This window comes from Trachypithecus francoisi, unplaced genomic scaffold (genome assembly GCF_009764315.1).
Source record: "Trachypithecus francoisi isolate TF-2019V2 unplaced genomic scaffold, Tfra_2.0 Lachesis_group4, whole genome shotgun sequence".
In the NCBI taxonomy this organism is placed as follows: domain Eukaryota; kingdom Metazoa; phylum Chordata; class Mammalia; order Primates; family Cercopithecidae; genus Trachypithecus; species Trachypithecus francoisi.
In genome coordinates this window covers 27,449,869-27,469,070 of record NW_022681469.1, presented here as the reverse complement: position 1 = coordinate 27,469,070, position 19,202 = coordinate 27,449,869, and the positions used below count along the sequence as shown (strand labels likewise).

General features: G+C 50.3%; 1 protein-coding gene across 2 annotated transcripts in view; it reads right to left on the bottom strand.

Moving 5' to 3' along the window:
- Positions 1-617: 617 nt before the first annotated feature.
- PODXL (podocalyxin like) overlaps positions 618-19,202 on the bottom strand; it is a 59,745-nt gene continuing 41,160 nt past the window's right edge. Inside the window, exons 2-8 of one of the 2 annotated variants that reach the window (XM_033194313.1) lie at positions 11,741-12,370; positions 10,316-10,536; positions 9,904-9,975; positions 6,907-7,054; positions 6,565-6,626; positions 6,177-6,344; positions 618-4,796 (exon numbers count right to left, since the gene is read on the bottom strand). In XM_033194313.1, the coding sequence (XP_033050204.1) occupies positions 4,599-4,796; positions 6,177-6,344; positions 6,565-6,626; positions 6,907-7,054; positions 9,904-9,975; positions 10,316-10,536; positions 11,741-12,370 (1,499 nt within the window). In that variant the 3' untranslated portion in view covers positions 618-4,598. The remainder of the gene's footprint in view (positions 4,797-6,176; positions 6,345-6,564; positions 6,627-6,906; positions 7,055-9,903; positions 9,976-10,315; positions 10,537-11,740; positions 12,371-19,202) is intronic. The other variant, XM_033194314.1, reaches the window with a different exon arrangement.

Sequence of the window (19,202 nt, the reverse complement as noted above, 5' to 3'; positions counted from 1 at the left end):
GGAATGATGAAGTTTTCCCCTTCCAGTGAGGAAGCATGCAGCTGTGGATAATACCACACTCGGAGATGGAGAAAGTCAGAATCATCTCCAGTGATTCCTTCCCTAAACCTCTATCTTCACTGCAGACCTGGAGGAGGGATAGGCAGAAGCCTCTTGTGGCAGTAAACAGATGCTTTTATGGCAGAAACAGGGCCAGAACAGAGCTTGTTTATATTTATTTATATATATATATATATAGTCCCTTTGCCAGTGTTTTCATACCTGATCAGTGTTCAGCAGCCCCTTGGAGATTTCTGATATTGGTGATTCCCAATGTATCTGAGGCAGAAGTAGAAGGAAGGAAGAGAGTGAAACATTTATACAACATCTTAGGGGAAAGTGAGGTCATTTACGGTCACTAGGACAGTTTGAGTAATGTAGACTCATAACCACCTTTAGGATCCTCCTTTTTTTTCCTTTCAGCTTCTCCTAATTTCTGTGCCTGCAGAGTTGGACAAGTGTAACTCAGCACAGAGGCTCCTGTGCTATGGGTGTGATCCGACATTCTCAGGCGCTTTGGCAATGAGCCTCATATGCAAGTGAAGGCTTTAAGTCACAGCAAAATACTAGCGCTTGAGCCAGTTTACACAAAAACACTTTAATTGACAGTATACAATTTTCCAAAATATATTTTTGTAAGAAAATGCAATAATTAACTATCGTTTTTACAAACAAGTTTCTCAGTAAATTCCAGTGTACTTCAGACCCCTGTCCACTAAGACACATATGATCCCCCACTTCCTGGGCAAACTGTTGAACATTCACTACAGACAAAAAGACCCACACTAAAGAGTCATCTGCGCCCTCCCTCCATGTTCTGTTTGCAGCAGACCTGAGGGATCAGCTAGTGACAGTGACAAAAGCTATGCTCCAGTTTTACTCTTGCCCTCTCTGCCTCCCCCATCTTGTTTCCTTGGTCCCTCAGTCCTGTTGGAATAAATTCCATACATGAAAGCTCATCCAAAACTGGTTTCTTGGCAGAAAGAATTGTTCACTTACATCTTAAACCTAAATGATTCAGAGAAAGGATAGAAGACCAGTTCGTATTTTTGTGTTCATACCCTCCCTAGCCTTGCTGCGGTAAGAACTAGGAAAAGAATTCTGTCCTTTGTGTCATTCTGGCGCCTTCAAGGAGCAATTCTTAATTTACCGATTATTCCTTCTGAGGCGCACAGTCTGCGGATCCAGGTTTTAATCTTGTTTCTGTCCTGAACCATGATTTTGAGGAAGTCACTTTATCTTTGTGAGCTTCGGATTATCTTTTTCTCTAGAAAAAGACTGGACTAGATCTTGAAATACCTTTCTCCATGACTAGAGGGTTGCCTGCCAACCAGAGCATATTGACTCCAACCTTTACTGTAATGGGGCTGTGACTTTGCTGGGGAGGGGGCAGGGTTGCATTTTAAAATTTAAAAAAAAACACCTGATCTACAAGACAAATACTTTATCATAAGTTTGTCTTGTTATATTTCATTTTTTGTTAAAAAAAATCCAGCAAAAACTTGTCATTTCCAGTAAGACATTTACATTCCTGTCCAGAGAAAAAACTTGGCCATCACTCAGGTAACATAATGTTTTTTCAAAGTATTTTCACTTAAAGCAGTGCAGGGTGGATTAACATGGCCACTGTATTTACATTATCCAAAAAATCTGTGTATATGTATCAGTTTGAATTTGTTCTTGAAAGTTTCTCCAGTATATTGTCAAAAAAGATAAAGTTCAAGAAGTAGTTTAAATAAACTTTCTGCTAGCTTCCCTTATCAAGCGGGAGAAAAATCTGGTATCTAGACTAGATTAAACCCGTATTCTGTCTACGATGCAAAGAATATTCTGTACCTCCTTCATAAGCATTGCTCCCCACTCACATGACAGTAGGCTTCCCAGTCACCATAATCGTGGTTTCTGACCTTCTGTGCAGCTTGGGGAAACCACAGTTTACCACTGAAAGAGTTGATAAACTGTCTTTGCTACAACCTGTTTAAGTCACGCTAAGCTTCTGGTGTTCCCCTTAACTCTTCCCAGACCCAGAATCTGAATTATCAGAGAGCATTTAGAACCCAGTAAAGGTGGCAGAAGATGATGACCTTTATAGATGCATGGCTGTTTGGCCTGTTGACAAAGGTGTCCCGGTGGCAAGAGCGAGGCAAGGTGTCAGATTCTGAAGCTGCCCTAAGACTAGACTAACACAGTTTGGATGAATGTAAAGAACCTCTGAATCAGCCCAAAGCCTCTCCAGGTTCTCCTTGGACACAGCGATGGAGAGTCAGCATGCTGAGTCAGGACCGACCTGGCTAGGCACTCTGCTCTCTAGTCCTTGCCAGTCATCATCTGTCTCCAAGAGGCCATAGGGTTGCAGCCTTTGATCGATTTGCAGAGGCCTGTTTGCTGTCTCTGTCGAAAGCCCTGGCTGGTGAAGTGTGTCCCAGGATCAGCAAAGGAGCAATAATCCCGTCTGACCAACAGAAACCTACTGGGTGGAGAGGACCCAGCGCTGAGCAAGAAGGAAGCAAACACCCCACTCGAGCCTAACAAGATTTCCTGTTTCCCCCAAACGGGCACTGTTCTCCATCCTGCCCACCTCCAACACTAGAGCGTTGGGGCAGATGTTTTCGGACCTTGTTAGCCTCACGTCCCCCAACTCCTGGGAAACTCGCTGGGGCCCTATGTGAACCCTTGGCCTTCCTTTCCCCCTACAATATCAAATGGCTACAGGCTGTGAGGAAGGAATTAGGCAGACAGGGCAGGACAGAGATTTTCCCCAGCCCCTCCCTCTACCCTTTTAAAAAGTAAGCCTTCCCGAGTGGATAGCCTATTTCATCACGACGACTGCAGCCTGAGCCCGACTCTTACGACCCTGGAGGTGTGGCGTTTCACCTCATTCCCCTAAGCAGTTCTGCCCATTTTCCTAGTTGATACCAGGGAATTGATGCCCAGAACGATGGAGACCATGGCGGAAGTTCAACATGCCACACAGGATTCCCCCTTCTCAATCAGATGAAACCTCGCCATGCCCACTGCTTAGGAGCCTCCTACATGGCAGCTAACTGCTGAGCCCATAAAAGTCCTGTATGGGGGAGTAGACATAGCTTTGTGGTTCCCTGAGATGCCACCAGAAACTGCAAGAGAACTGCAGCAGCCCCACTAGGCTCACAGAGAAGAGGAACAGCAAGGCCTAGCTCCAGGCCAGGACAGTGAGATGTTCCCACAAGTCTGTCCCCCAGGCTGCCCTTCATGCACCCAGCATGCACTGTGCTTTCCAGGCCCCTCTTTCCCTGTGGCACAGGAGAATCAGAATGAGTGTGATGAGCTAACTGGGAGTCTGCAACTGTCTGAGCTTTGGCCTTTGGCAGTGGAGGGTTGGGTTAGAAAACAACTACAACAAAACGCTCAGCAACTTGAAATGTCCCTGAGTTTCCTATGACATACAGAGGAAAGCCTGTCCTTCCTGGCTGCTTTAATGGATTGTCTCTGAAGACACATCGCTGATGGGGGGGGCCCTGGGAAGGCCTCTCCTGCAGCCACTGCTCCTTCATACTGGGTCTCAGGGAGTCACTCCCATCAGCTGAGCAGTGAACAACAAAAGGAACACGCTGCTTTCAGTAGCTACAGCAGATTGTAGTCCCTGGTGGAAATGGAAGCCCAAAGAAGATCGTGGGGAGCCTCTGCAAGGAGTGCCAGGGGCAAGGGGCCAGTGTTCCTGCTGACCCCCTCATCAGCTGCCCTGAGACACCAGCCTGGACTGAAGAGTGTCCCTTTCTCTCTCCACCTGCACATGGGCCCCCTAAGCAGACCTGGTTCACGCAGGGAGACCTGTGTGAGTTAAGCCCCAATCTCACGAGGCAAATCTGAGAAAATCAGAATCCAGAACAACGGGTTGGTTCAAGGTTATGAATAACCTGTGCTAATCCCAGAGGCCCCAGGACAGAATAAGTGGGAACAAGCACTGAGTGTAGGGTGGGGTAAGAACACAGAAGGTGGGAAGACGGGTACACAAGCTGGGGTAGGAGAAGGAAAACTTGGGAGCTGGACTTACAGGTCGTCAGATCCCACTGAGCCAGGATGTAGCCCTGCCCTCCTTTCCAGCCCAGCCGCCTGCTGGAGTTTCACCCCTGCCCGGGACTGCTCTGGACGGAGGGCACACGTGAACACAGCAGTGTGGCATGGTGCAAATGGAATCTTTGTTCTCATCCTGACTGTCACCAAGTGGCTCTGACCTTGGGCAAGTCACTTACCCTCTGCAGGTCTCGGCAACCTCACTGCGGAATGAAGGCATTCCACTAGTTCATCTCTAAAGTCCCTTGCGTAGCTTTTTCTTGATCTCCCTCATCATCCAGCAGCACTGAGCTCAGGCACTAGTGGGTTATTTTACAGGAGGAATCTGGACAGAATGTGATTTGTTCAGCTCGAAAAGGGAAAAATTAAGGCCCTGGGGGGATTGGGAGGGGACACCCCTTGGAGTTCACTCTCCCTCCCCAGTCTTTCCCTTCCCCGTCCAAACGGCACTTGGGGTGGTCGGTCTGGAGCTCTACAGTGCTGCTGGAGGCCACTGGCAGACCGGACTAGAGGTGTGTGTCTTCCTCCTCATCCAGGTCGTCCTTGGTCAGGTTGTCCAGAGGGACGATCCAGCTGTCCCCTAGCTCCCCGTTGAGGCTGACCACCTTCTTCTCCTGCATCTCAGAAGAGGTCTCCATCACTTCCAGTGTCGGGTTGTCATGGTAACCATTCTCTACCGTCTGCAGCTCCTCTGTTAGCCGTTGCTAGAGTGGGGAAGGTGACCAGTGAGAAGGGGGTTTCAGAGGGCTCAGAGCTTAATATAGCGCATGTACCCCTCCCACTCCGGAGCCCCACTGTAGCTGAAGCAGGCCCTCATTGCTCCCCTGTGGGGCTGGCTGCTCCTGGTGGTCATTCTGGCTCTCAGCCTTCCCGGAACTAGTTTGGAACAAAGACTTGCCCCTCACCCTCACCCTGGTGGCAGACCGGTGAAGTCAGTGGAGATGGACTTTGTTCTCCAGAGTCCTCTAAACTCTTTCCTCCCCTTCATCCCTTCCCCCAAAACCTCCTCTCCAGACACCTACTTCACCTATTGTAATGAATGGGGAAACATCATTAAAAAATGACCTCTCTTGGGCTGGGTGACTGAGCCCTCTCTAAGATGGATACGGTGTCTCTAGAACCATCCCTGCCGCAGATAGCAGCCATCTGGCAGAGGGGCTTTCTGTCCCTCTCAAACACAACCTTGAGTGCATGCTAGAATCACCTGGGGAGCTTTTTAACAACTACACTGATGGACTCAGAGATTCTGTTTGAATTGGTGTGGGAGGCAGTCAGGCAAGGGAATTTTTTCTACAGTTCCCCACAGTGTGCAGGCAGGAGTGAGAACCACGGGTCTGGGTGGCACCGTCATGGCGGGAATTCTAGTAAGGGAGGCGGAAAAATTTTTGGTTAGACAGGAACACCTAGACCTGCTTCTATCAATTAATCCTCAGACCAGCTCTGCAAGGAGGTTATCCCTGCTATGCAGATGAGGAACCTGACGCCCAAAGAGCTCATCTGACTGACTTTCTCAAGGTCAGGGCCAGGACTTAAACCAAATCTCCCTGACTCCAGTCTAGGCGTGGTGGCTCACACCTGTAATCCCAGCACTTTGGAAGGCTGGGGCGAGCAGATTGCTTGAGGTCAGGAGTTTGAGACCAGCCTGGCCAACATGGCGAAACCCCATCTCTACTAAAAATACAAAAATTAGGCGGGCATGGTGGTGCATGCCTGTAATCCCAGCTACTGGGGAGGCTGAGGCAGAAGAATCACTTGAACCCAAGAGGTGGAGGTTGCAGTGAGCCGAGATCTCACCACTGCACTCCAGCCTGGGTGACAGAGCAAGACACTGTCTGAAAAAAAATAACAATAAAAAAATAAAAAGTAAGACTTCCTGACTCCAAAGCCCACGCCGTGTCCTCTGCCACGCTGCCTCTGTAATGCTCTGTGGACTGAGGTGGCTGCCCATCAGGGATGGCCTCTGCCCATTAGAAAGGGTCCAGGGCCTGCTCCCTTTTCCTTTTCTGCAACTTGGGAATCACGAGGGGAGGGTTCCTCCGGTGACCTGGGCTGCTTCCTCTGTGTGGCCACAAATAGCTGCTTACCTGGTCCTTCCTCTGGGAGAGGCGCTGGTGGCAGCAGCCATAGAGGGCTGCCACGAGGAGCAGGAAGGACGCCATGCAGACGATGGTGATGATGAGGGGCATGCTGAAGCGGTCCTCGGCCTCCTCCGGTGGCCCCTGGTCCCCCAGCTGCATGTGACTGACCCCTGCCTGCACAGGAAGTGGCAGAAAACAGTCTGGGTGCACCCTCTCTCCATCAGCCCCCCGGCTTCACTGTAGAGCCCCTCTGCTTGCAGTTTGCTGGGGTCTGTTCCACCACCCTTGTCTACATGCAGGCACGTGATGGGGTTCCTCCCCACAGAGAGAGGGTAGCAACCAGACCTCCCACAAGGGGCTTCTACTCTGTCCCCACACTTGGGGGACCGCTTACCTCCTTTAGTTCATCCCATTTGTCCTTCAGCCGCTCGTACACATCCTTGGCAGGGAGCTTAGCTGTGGGAGAGGAGGGAGACGCTGTCCAATGGCCCAGCCCAGAGAGAGGCAGTGGGGGATGGGGACTGCACCCCAAGAGAGGGATGCAGGTATCTCAGTCTCCTGAGTGTGTCTCTTGGGTGACCTGGGAGGGGGTATGGCTTGGCAGTTCTTAGGAAACAGAAGGGGCACCACTGTGACCCACCCTCCAATGTGGCTCCTGCACACCCCCATTCCCACCCATGCAGGCCTCCGCCTAGGCCCCCTTGCCCTCCGCCCAGTCCCCTTGCCCTCCACTCACTGTGAATAGTGATTTCTTTGACGGCCACTGCCTGACTTCCTTGAACGCGTGCCAGCCGTATGCTGCACTCATCTTGGGCCGGGTTGAAGGTGGCTTTGACTGCTTGGCATATCAGCGTGACCAGCTTCTCATCTGGAGGGCCCTCTGCCTATGGTGGGGAGAGCACAGGTGACTCTGCGGGGAGTGTGACAACAGCCTAGGCCTGTAGGGCTGCCCTCCAGCTACGTCGGGAGAACACTGTTGCTCTTCTAGAACCTGCCTCCCTCTCCAGCCCCAGCTGGTGCTCCATGCCGGCCAGCCAGGAGCCAAGGGTTGCGTGCTGTTCTCCTGGGCCAGTTGCTGCCTCCTCTGCCTCGTTCCCATCAGCTTGTTGCCCGCACTGTGTTTATCTGGTCTATGCTTGCACCTTTCATTCCTTTCACCCTACTGCCCCTTTTTTCCCTCCAAGCTATTCATGGATTGGGGGTGTTTTTCATCTCCATTCCTAGAAAGGGCTAGAGTGGGGACACTGCACAGCGACCCCACCCCACAACCTGAGGGGAGACTCCAATTCCCCCTGAACTCCCATTCACCAGCCTTTCATGCCCAGTTCAGAGAAATCAGGTGAGGAGGCTGCAGCTCTCAGCAGAAGGGTCTCTACCCCCAAAGCTGAAATCCACGTGCCCTTGCCCTAGGCAGAGCCTCTGGCTCTGAAGACATGGATAGGCTGACAGGGGAAGGGGCCTCCACTGAGTAAGGGAACAGGTGGAATCTTGAAGCTACCCCTAGGATATCTTGGAGGAGTCTTATTTAGCTCTAAGAAGAAAGATTATGGCTGACATGGCTTTAGGACTGAGGATGAGGAGAGAGGTATGGGCAGCTTTTTTTACCCAGTTCTGCCGTGCCATCTAGGGGCACCCCTCCCTGGGGTTTCTCTGACCTGATTCTGGAATAAATGTCTAAGACAAAGAAAAGGACTCTAGGGATGGCTTAGCACAGAACCCATACAAACCACCCCTAAGGTTTCTACCAGAATTTCCTCGGCCGGGCGCGGTGGCTCAAGCCTGTAATCCCAGCACTTTGGGAGGCCGAGACGGGCGGATCACAAGGTCAGGAGACCGAGACCATCCTGGCTAACACGGTGAAACCCCGTCTCTACTAAAAAATACAAAAAACGGCCGGGCGCGGTGGCTCAAGCCTGTAATCCCAGCACTTTGGGAGGCCGAGGCGGGTGGATCACGAGGTCAGGAGATCGAGACCATCCTGGCTAACACGGTGAAACCCCGTCTCTACTAAAAAATACAAAAAACTAGCCGGGCGAGGTGGCGGGCGCCTGTAGTCCCAGCTACTCGGGAGGCTGAGGCAGGAGAATGGCGTGAACCCAGGAGGCGGAGCTTGCAGTGAGCTGAGATCCAGCCACTGCATTCCAGCCTGGGCATCAGAACGAGACTCCGTCTCAAAAAAAAAAAAAAAAAATACAAAAAACTAGCCAGGTGAGGTGGCGGTGCCTGTAGTCCCAGCTACCCGGGAGGCTGAGGCAGGAGAATGGCGTGAACCCAGGAGGCGGAGCTTACAGTGAGCTGAGATCCAGCCACAACACTCCAGCCTGGGCAACAGAGCGAGACTCCGTCTCCGAAAAGAAAAAAAAACAGAATTTCCTTAAGCTTACTAATTCCCCACCCTGACATCAGGAAGGGATCCAGGGTTTTCCATCTTCCTTTTCTAGCAAGGAAAAAAAAAAAAACGTTTCTCACAAACAATCATACAGCCTGCCAACCTACATCCAAAAAGAGGGTGTGAGGAATGGCTGGGCGGGCACCTGACTATCCCCAGAGCCCATCTCACGCAATGCCTGCCTTGTCCAATAAGCCCAACCCTAGGAGAACACTGCTGCCTTTTAAAACTCTGGTCAAGATGTAGGCTTTTGTAAAGTTCACTTGGAAAATGCTGGCATAATGGACACCCAAAAGAAAACAACTGCAGAAAATTCAGGCAGCATTAAAGTGTTGTAAGCCCAAATTCTCCGTCCTATTGTACACACAGTGTTCGGGTCTGTTCTAGTTCTAGTTCCTAGGGGGTGGCTGCAAAAAACCGGCACTGACCGGGAGAGGGCAGCAGTGAGCCAGCCATCTCCAGCACCCACAGCGCTAAGCAGCTATTTACTGTGTGAGCGTGCACGGCGCATCCCCAGACCAAAGCCTTTGGCCCCAGGGAGACTGGCAGCCTGAAAGCTGCTCACACACTGCTATACCTCCCTCACACAGGTGTGCTCACACACACACACACCACCCAGACTGGAGAACTGCTGGCAGTGGCTCCTGCATTCCTGGGCCCTTTTCTCTCCCACCCATCCCATCAGCTCCTCAGGTTAGAGGGAGCATCTCCCAGGACTGTTCGTCCATCAAGGCTCTCAGATAGTCCACAGAACGGGAAATGTGAAGCCACAGACGATTAAAGCTGAGAGACTCAGGCAGACTACACCTCTCATTTTCTCTTTTTTTTTTTTTTTTTCTCCCTGTAGAAACGGAGTCTCCCTATGTTGCCCCAGCTGAACTTCTGGCCTCAAGCAAACTTCCTGCCTCAGCTTCTCAAAGTGTTGGGATTACAGGTGTAAGCCACCACACCTAGCCTCACCTCTCATTTTCAACTGAGACATCTAAAACCCAAAGAGATCAACTCACCAAAGTCACTCCCAGAACTAAGGGCAAACAGGAACTAGGATCAGGGTCCCTCAACTCATCATACTGGGAATAGTCACACAGTGAAAGCTGAGGAAACCGGGGGGCAAGGGGGTTCAGTCCTGTGGGTGTCTCCTGACTTACAGAAGTCTAAACCTCGGTCTGTCGCTCTGTAAGATGGGAAAGGACCACTTCCTACCAGGAAGAAATGAGGGCCAGAAAGTGAATGCGCCTTAGAAATACGCTTAAAAATGCACTTGGAAAGAACATGCATTCCCTCTCCCTCCCTCAGCCCTGCTGCGAGCCTGCAGCTGGGGGCTCAGTTCAGCGAGCTACTCACACAGAGGGTGTTTCCTGTGAGGTTCAGGATGAGGTGCTTCTCACTTGGCATCTCAGGAGCCTCACACTTGGTCTGCAAGAAGCCACTGAGATTAAGGTTTGGGTTCATAGTCAGGGAATCTTTGACACTTCCCCCCCCCAACTAAGGGGTGACCCAGATAGAAAGGAGTTCACAGCAAGCCAGAGGCATGGCTGGACCCATTCCAGAGCCAGGTATGTCCTGGCTGCGTGGCTTGAGGGCAGCCCAAGCCAGGACCAGGCTAACCAGGGAGAGGGAGGAGTGAACGGGTGAAGTGCTGCTCAAAGCCCCAGCCAGGGGCCCTGGGTTGGAGGAAAGAACAGAAACGCTTGTCTTAAAGCCCCTTCTACCCGAGTCTGGGTTCTCATACTTGCCCCACACCCGCCGGAGTTACCCAGTTATTCCCATGAGCCAAGGTGGGAGAAGGTGTTTCGGGGTATCGGTGGGTAGTTGATGCTGCCGTGGGGCTGGGGCTCATGGTCTCTGGCAGGGGAGACGTTCTCAATGCCGTTGTCGGGCTTGTGGGCTCCACTGTCCCCTTGGTGGAAGGGGCCATAGAGCTGGCTGGCATCTGGCTGGAGGACTGTTGAGTTCTTTGCGAGATAACTGATGGCGCTGTCATTGGGAAAACGAGGGTAATGGGCAAAGATGAGTGCACCCTCGTGAGAAGAGGACAGTCTTTTCTCGCTCTAATAGTTTTCCCAGGTTCTTTGGTCTTACTTCCCACAGAGATGGAAGAAGCGGACTGATTCCTATGACAAGCCAGTGGAATAACCCGGCAAAGGAAGTCACAGCAGCTGCAGTGAACGTTCACCAACCACTTACTGTGTGCAAGGGACTAAGTGTTTCAAAGGTACTTTCCTACTGAATCCTCATAACAACCCTCTGGGGAAGGAATCGTCACCGTCCCTACTTCATAAACAAGGAAACTGAGGCTCCGAGGAGCTCAGTGATTTGCCCGAGTTCCCATGCCAACAAGTGGCAGGGCGGGGATTCGAATCCAGGATTATCTCAGCCTGAGCCCACACTCCTACTGTGTGGCACCCTCCTGTAGAGTGGTGGCCTGCTGACTTCAGACCATATGCTGCTGATACGCAGCAACATCACCAGGGAGCACTCAGAAATTCTGGGTCCACAGATCTGAGATGGGTCATGATCCTAAGGCTCATGATCCACAGGTAGATTTTGAAATTGATTTACTAGGTTAAGACCAGCTCTTATAAATAAATAAATAAATAAGTATTGGCCAGGCGCAGTGGCTCACACCTGTAATCCCAGCAATTTTGGGAGGCCAAGGTGGGCAGATCACCCAAGGTCAGGAGTTTAAGACCAGCCTGGCCAACATGGTGAAACCCTGTCTCTACTTAAAAAAAAAAAATTAGCCAGGTGTGGTGGTACACACCTGTAGTCCCAGCTACTCAGGAGGCTGAGGCAGGAGAATCGCTTGAACTCAGAGGTGGAGGTTGCAGTGAGTAGAGTTCGTGCCACTGCACTCCAGCCTGGGTGACAGAGCGAGAGACTCCATCTCAAAAATAAATAAACAGGTATGGAATAGAAACTATTCACCTCTCGGGTTCAAGCAATTCTCCTGCCTCAGCCTCCTGAGTAGCTTTACAGGCGCCCACCACCACACCCAGCTAATGTTTGTATTTTTAGTAGAGACAGGGCTTCGCCATGTTGGCCAGGCTGGTCTTGAACTTCTGACCTCAGGTGATCCACCTGCCTCAGCCTCCCAAAGTGCTGCGATTACAGGCATAAGCCATCATGCCTGGCCCTGAAAAGTTTCTTGGTGCTTGAAGAAAGCCAGGCAATTACTTACGTGGGGTGGTGGTCATCCCTGGGCTTGTGAAGGTGTGGCCAGGGCTAGCCACAGTGCTTGAACTGCTTGAAGCTGTCGTAAGATGGTCATGTCCTGAGCTTGTTGGGGTGGCCACAGGATGCGTCGAAGTGGGTTGTGAGGGGCTAACTGGATTTGTAGGGGGAAGGGTCGTCAGATGTCCTGCCTTAGTGGATGTGAGGTCTGTGGTCACACTGTGGCTGCGTTGACCCCCAGAGTTAGTTGTATTTTCTGCTCCATTCTGGCTGCTTGTGGTGTCAGGTTTCACTGTGGTCGTGGAGATTGCAACTGTAGTGGCGTCTGCACCTTGCGTGCTCCTAGGGCCCTTGATGGCGGTAGTAGCGTTGTCTGAGCAGCATCCTGTAGCCACGGTAGTGGTGACTGGGCCTGAGGTTTGCGGAACCTGGGCTGTAGTCCCTGGTGAGTAACTGGACACACCAAGGGTGCTCGCCTTGGTCGGGGCCGAGGTTTCCATGGCCTTGGAAGCGGAGACTGTGCTCTGCTGGACTCTAGCTGTAGCCACGGTGGTGACACTGGATGTTGGAGCCAGGTTTTGCCTGACAGTGGTTTTCAGTGTTGCTGTGTTAGATGGGTTCTTAGTCGGCGGGGCTGCTGTTTGCAAAGACAACACAGAATGGAGTTAGGGCTGAGCAGCTTCCTCACCACACTTCTCCAGCTCTTCCCCAGGATTCAGAGGTCTTGCTCGCAGCCCTGCCATCTGCCTTGCTGAAGGCCTGGGTCTTTGGTAAATCCCGAATTTTCTGAGGTTCAAGAAACCTCTAAGAGGGCAGCTTGGAGTGCAGCAGGGTCAGAAAAGCGAAATGCTGCTGAAGGGGAGGCCGGGCCAGCAAGGCCCACCACACGTGGAGGCTGTCATGCACAGCTTGCCCTCCCCGTCCGGCCCCACGCACATCCTCCTTAAGTTTCTCAATATGCTACCCCAGAACCAGCCGCCAGGAACACCTGTCTCCTCCTCCCCGGCAACCAGGCACATGGCCCACAGAAAATTCCACAGACTAATGCTTCCTGAACTGCCCTGGCCTTGTTCTGAGCTTAAGCAAAAAAAGACATGGGCCCTGTTCTCATGGAAGTTAAATCTAGGAGAAACTGACGATAAACTGAAATTACACAAATTACTATTTCAGTACTAGGTGAGCCGTGCCAAGAAAGGCCGAGTGCCCAGACTGCATGCAGCATGGCGGCTTCACCTGCCATTTCTTGAGGAAATGGGTTTTGTGTCAGGCAGTGGAGACACAATGGTGAACACGACACAGAGAGTCGTACCCTCGAGGCGCTTACACTCTTGTGGGGAGGCAGAGACTAAACACGTGGACAGAGCGCCGTCAAATATGCTTACCACACGGAGGAAGTGAGGAAGGAAACGATGCGGAGACGAGCAGGGAGGGACCATGTCCAGTGAGGGAAGGAAAGGCATCTCTGCAGTGACGGTTAAGCTAAGCCCTGAAGGGTAATGAGGAGAATGCTTTGTGAAGAATGGGAGAAAAAGTGTCCCTGGCAGAAGGAACAGAATCTGCAAAGCCCCCGAGTAGGGAAAGGAGCTGAAAGAAGACAAGCAGGAATGGAGTTGGGTGAGGAGTGGTCAGGCGCAGGGCTGAGGAAATACAGGGTCTTATGACAGTGACAGCAACTGAATGTCCAAACCAGACATTTTTGAGAATAAAAGGCTCTCTTAAAATCACATTCGGCCAGGTGCGGTGGCTCATGCCTGTAATCCCAGCACTTTGGGAGCCTGAGGCGGGCAGATCACTTGAGGTGAGGAGTTACAGACCAGTCTGGCCAATAAAGAGAAACCCCGTCTCTACTAAAAATACAAAATAAATCAGCCGAGCATGGTGGCGAGCACCTGTAGTCCCGGCTACTTGGGAGCCTGAGGCAGGAGAACCGCTTGAACCCGGGAGGCGGAGCTTGCAGTGAGCTGAGATGGTGTCACTGCACTCCAGCCTGGGCGACAGAGTGAGACTCTGTCTCAAAAAAATAAAAATAAAAAAATCATATCCTAAGTAGAATGAGACATAAGATCATCCTCCTCAGAGGCCAAAATGCAGATTCCAGATTTATCCTTGGTGCAAAAAAGCCACTGAAGGCATTAAAGCAAGGAAGTTTTATAGGATGACTTACAGAGAAACCTGTTCCTGCTGCTTTGGGGAATGCAGACTGGAAAGAAGAGCGTGTGGAAGAGGGAAGAGAAGTTAGGAGGCAATTGCAGTAATCCAGATGGAATGAACAGCGTTGGCCACAGGAAGCTATTGACACTGGAGACAAAAGGCAGACAGCGTAAAGACTGTTTTGGAGATCAACTGCTTGCTGATGTCCTAAGTGAGGGAAGAAGAGAATCTAAGCTGATTCCTAGTTTTCTGTCTGGAGCAGAGGGAGTGGTGGGAAGGGGGCTGCTGGCTGCATCCCGTTCTCCGTGCCAGCCAACACCGATACCATTTCTCTATATTTAGGAGTTCTGCACCCCATGAGACTTGATGGCAGCAGAATCTGCCTCCTATGGCAATGCTTCTATGAAAATGCCAGCTGTTTGCCTTGCCAGCCTCCCCTGGGACGAGCATAAGCAGGTGGCAGTGCCACCATGAATAAGCAGTCTCGTTCCAGCCTTGAGGGGCTCTGCAGGCAAGAGTGGTGACATCATGCATGGAGGTGAGGCCAAGCAGGCCAAGCACTCATCCCGGGACGCAGCGCCACCTGGTGCTTGGCATAGGTAAGCAGCGCTGGCCTCCCTGGATCAGTTCTACAGCCTGGCTTGGGTGATGTTCAAAGTAGCTCTGAATGTTGTGGCCTCGGGCAATCCCAGCTACTCCATACACTGGACAGTATCCAAAATCTTTTACACATACATTTTGCTACTGAAAAGCAGAAATGTTTATCAGGAGTAGCTGCCGGCAGGAAGACTTCAGGGATTGGTTGTCAGGCCTTATTGGGGACAAAGGGCAGTCAAAATTCTGCAAGTATTAACGAATACTTGCAAGTGTCCCATGACATCTCAAGGATAAGCAGTGACATTATCACCTCTAATCTAAAGTGAAGTGCCCAGGAAGTGGCTTTGGTGTGGCCCAGTGGCTGCTGCCAGAGTATGAAAGGCACACTCACCAAATCTGTTTTAAAAAGCAATACAGGCTGGGCACGGTGGCTCACGCCTATAATCCCAGCACTTTGGGAGGCCAAGGCAGGTGGATCACCTAAGGTCAGGAGTTTGACACCAGCCTGACCAACATGGTGAAACTTCGTCTCTACTAAAAATACAAAAACTAGCCAGGTGTGGTGGCAGGTGCCTGTAATCCCAGCGACTCAGGAGGCTGAGGCAGGAGAGTAACTTGAACCCGGGAGGCACAGGTTGTAGTGAGCTGAGATCATGCCACTGCACTCCAGCCTAGGTGACAGAGTGAAACCCGGTCTCAAAAAAAAGAAGAAAAAAAAAAAGCGGTGCAATGAGGGTTTGACAGGCATTTTTTCTTCTTAGTAGTTCATAAAATAACAGTGTTTCTTACTATTGATGGCATCATAGTGTCATCTGGCAAGATACTAGATTGCAAAGGGACTATATCAGCATATTTGGGGAATTAAGGAATATGTGGGATGATTTTTTTGTTTTGTTTTGTTTTTTTTGTGAGACAGGATCTTGCTGTGTTGCCCAGGCTGGAGTACAGTGGCACGATCAGGACTCACTACAGCCTTGACCTCCTGGGCTCAATCAGTCCTCCCACATCAGCCTCCGAGTAGCTGAGACCACAAGCACGCACCACCATACCCAGCTAATTTTTTTTATAATTTGTAGAGACAAGATCTCGCTATAATGGCCAGGCTGGTCTCAAACTCCTAGGCTCAAGTGATCCTCCAGCCTCGGCCTCCCAAAGTGCTGGGATTACAGGTGTGAGCCACAGCACCCAGCCCTGGATGGTTGCTTCTTACAATGGTGAACAGCTTAAAACAGGATTTCTCAACTCTCAAACTACTGGCATTTTGAACTGGATACTTCTTGTTACGGGAAGTTGTCCTATGCATTATACACAGAATGCTTAGCAACATTCCTGGCCTCTATCTATTAGATGCAAGTAATACACATGCACGTCCCTTTCCAGTTGTAACCACGAAAAAATGTCTCCAGATATTCCCAAATGCCTCCTGAGGGAGACAAAATCACTGCCAGTGAAAACTACTGGTTTAAAGAGAACAACAAATTCAAATTCCTAAATCCTCCTATGAAAGCACAGACTGAAAACCAGAGACTTTCCAAGAACACATTCAAGGAGTCTCTTTGTTTGCAGCTGAAGGGCTGAGATGGCCAAAAGCTTGATTCCATGAGTTGCCGAATCACGGTGTTAACTTAATTCGTAACCTCACCAGTCTCTTATGTGAAAATAGAACCTAGAGAATTTGTTTTTTTTGAGATGGAGTTTCACTCTTGTTGCCCAAGCTGGAGTGCAATGGCGCAATCTCAGCTCACTGCAACCTCTGCCTCCCAGGTTCAAGCAATTCTCCTGCCTCAGCCTCCCAAGTAGCTGAAATTACAAGCTCATGCCACCATGCCCAACTAAGTTTTTGTATTTTTAGTAGAAATGGGGTTTCACCATGTTAGCGAGGCTGGTTTCGAACTCCTGACCTCAGATGCTCCGCCCACCTAGGCCTCCCAAAGTGCAGGGATTACAGGCGTGAGCCACCGTGCCTGGCCAACTTAGAGAATTAAATGGTGACATGAGAGGGTGTAGATGAATCAGACTACCCATAAATCTCCATCTTCAATGGAATTCACTTGCCAGGAAGCGCTACCACTGCTCTCCTGTGAGATTCTCAATAACCTCACTTGAGCTCATTGGCACCGAAAGCCAAATCTCATCATGATCCCCACCACTCTTTATTTCCTTCAAACCTGTAACAACAGTCAGATTCCAGCATGTCCCAGGAGGAAAAACACAGACTCTGACCTAGGAGAAGGCTCACACACTAAAAATATCTACAAAAAAACTTGCAAATACTTATGGATATTTAACATAAGGGTGCTGTATCAAAAGGAGAATGATCATAATTTCACATCAGGCTGAATTATGGGTACGCATACCATAGATTTTGGATCCAATATACTGACTCCAGCAGCTACAGGTAGTTCTCATCGCTTTCTTAGTTGGATGGCTGAAACCTGGACTTAATGGAAATCCACATTAAATAAAGCTGAGTTGTCAGAAATACCCTGGAACAATGCACAGGAAGAAATGCAAAGTCTTGGCTGGGCACGGTGGTTCATGCCTGTAATCCCAGCAATTTGGGAGGCCAAGTTGGACGAATCACGAGGTCAGGAGTTCAAGACCAGCCGGGCCGGCTGGGCGCGGTGGCTCAAGCCTGTAATCCCAGCACTTTGGGAGGCCGAGACGGGCGGATCACGAGGTCAGGAGATCGAGACCATCCTGGCTAATATGGTGAAACCCCGTCTCTACTAAAAAATACAAAAAAACTAGCCGGGCGTTGAGGCGGGCGCCTGTAGTCCCAGCTACTCAGGAGGCTGAGGCAGGAGAACGGCGTAAAACCCGGGAGGCGGAGCTTGCAGTGAGCTGAGATCCGGCCACTGCACTCCAGCCTGGGCGGCAGAGCAAGACTCCGTCTCAGAAAAAAACAAAAAAAAACAAAGACCAGCCGGGCCAACATGGTGAAACCCTGTCTCTACTAAAAATACAAAAATTAGCCAGGCGTGTTGGTGCACACCTGTAATCCTGGCTGCTCAGGAGGCTGAGGCAGTAGAATTGCTTGAACCCGGGAGATTGCACCACTGCACTCCAGCCTGGGGGACAGAGTGACACTCTGTCTCAGAAAAAAAAAAAAAAGGCAAAGTCTTGGAAAGACAGAATGTTTATCATGTCCGTCCTGCTCACTCATGCTCTGGTGTGTCATGAGAACTCAAATGACACTCCCTTTACAAGGCTTTGAGCAACAGAATTCGTGACTTCTCAGATTCACATCTTTCCATGTCTCTGAAATGAGAATGTATTATAAATAACGCCTTTGACTGTGGTGCTTTTTCTTTTTTTTTGAGACAGGGTCTTGCTCTGTCACCTAGGTTGTAGTGCAGTGGCATGATCTGGGCTCAAACTCCGGGGCTCAAGTGATCCTTCTGCCTCAGCTTCCCAAGTAGCTGGGAGCACAGGTGTGTACTATGACACCAGAGAAATTTTGTAGAGACAGGATCTCCCTATGTTGCCCAGGCTGGTCGTGAACTCCTGTGCTCAAGTGATCCTCCTACCTTAGCCTCCCAAATTGCTGGGATTACAGGTGCAAGCCAGCATGCCTGGCTTTTTTTCTAAGTGGTTCATAAAATAATAGTGCATCTTATAACTGATGGTGGCTTGGATTTGATTACATTTGGGATATTGTTAAGAGGACTATTCACATGTTCTGAGAACTCTGTGGCTGTCCTTCACTGGTCAGGTATGTTAATAGGAAATGCTGCTGATTTCAGTGGGGATGGACACCAGGTTCCTTGGTGTAGAGAAAATAATAGAATTTCATTTCCAGGAAAAAAGGTGTGTGTGCTTCCACAGTGGGCAGCAAGACCAGCGTGGTGATCACAATGGTCGAACCAAGGCTATTTCGAGCAGCAGCTAAGAGCTTATGTGCTCTTTCGGATCAGAATGGTTGGGCAGCTCACTGACTTCTTAGGTGTAGGGTCCGCAAACTGGGAACTGTGTTGATTCACAATGATAGAGAAAACAGCCACTCAACCAGGTCCCAGAACTCAATGTTTTCACAGACTCAGTGTTCCCTGAATGAATCGTGCATTTCTTTCCTATGGCTGCGTTAACAAATGACTGCAAACTAGGTGGCTACAGACAACATAAATACATTCTCTCATGGTTCTGGATGCTAGACATCCGAAACTGGCAGGGCTAAGCTCCCTCCAAAGGTAAGAGGGAAGACTCTTTTCCTGCTTCTTATCAGCAATCCTGGCTGCTCCTTGGCTTGTAGCTGTGTCACTGTGATCTCTGGCTCCATCAACACATGACCTTCCTCCTTGTGTAACTCTTTTTTTTTTTTTTTTTTTTGGTGAGATGGAGTCTCTGTCTCCCAGGCTGGAGTGCAATGGCACAATCTCCACTCACTGCAACCTCCGCCTCGTGGGTTCAAGCAATTCTCCTGCCTCTGCCTCCCAAGTACCTGGGACGACAGGTGCACACCACCATGCCACGGTAATTTTTGTATTTTTAATGGAGATGTGGTTTCACCATGTTAGCCAGGCTGGTCTCGAATTCCTGACTTCAGGCAATCTGCCTCGCTTGGTCTCCTGAAGTGCTGGGATTACAGGCTGGGATTATAGGCGTGAGCTACCAGGCCCGGCCGCATCTCTCTCCTCTTATAAGGAGTCGTTGGATTTAGAGCCCCCCAATCCAGTATGACTTCATCTTAACTTGATTGCATCTGCAAAGACCCTATTTCT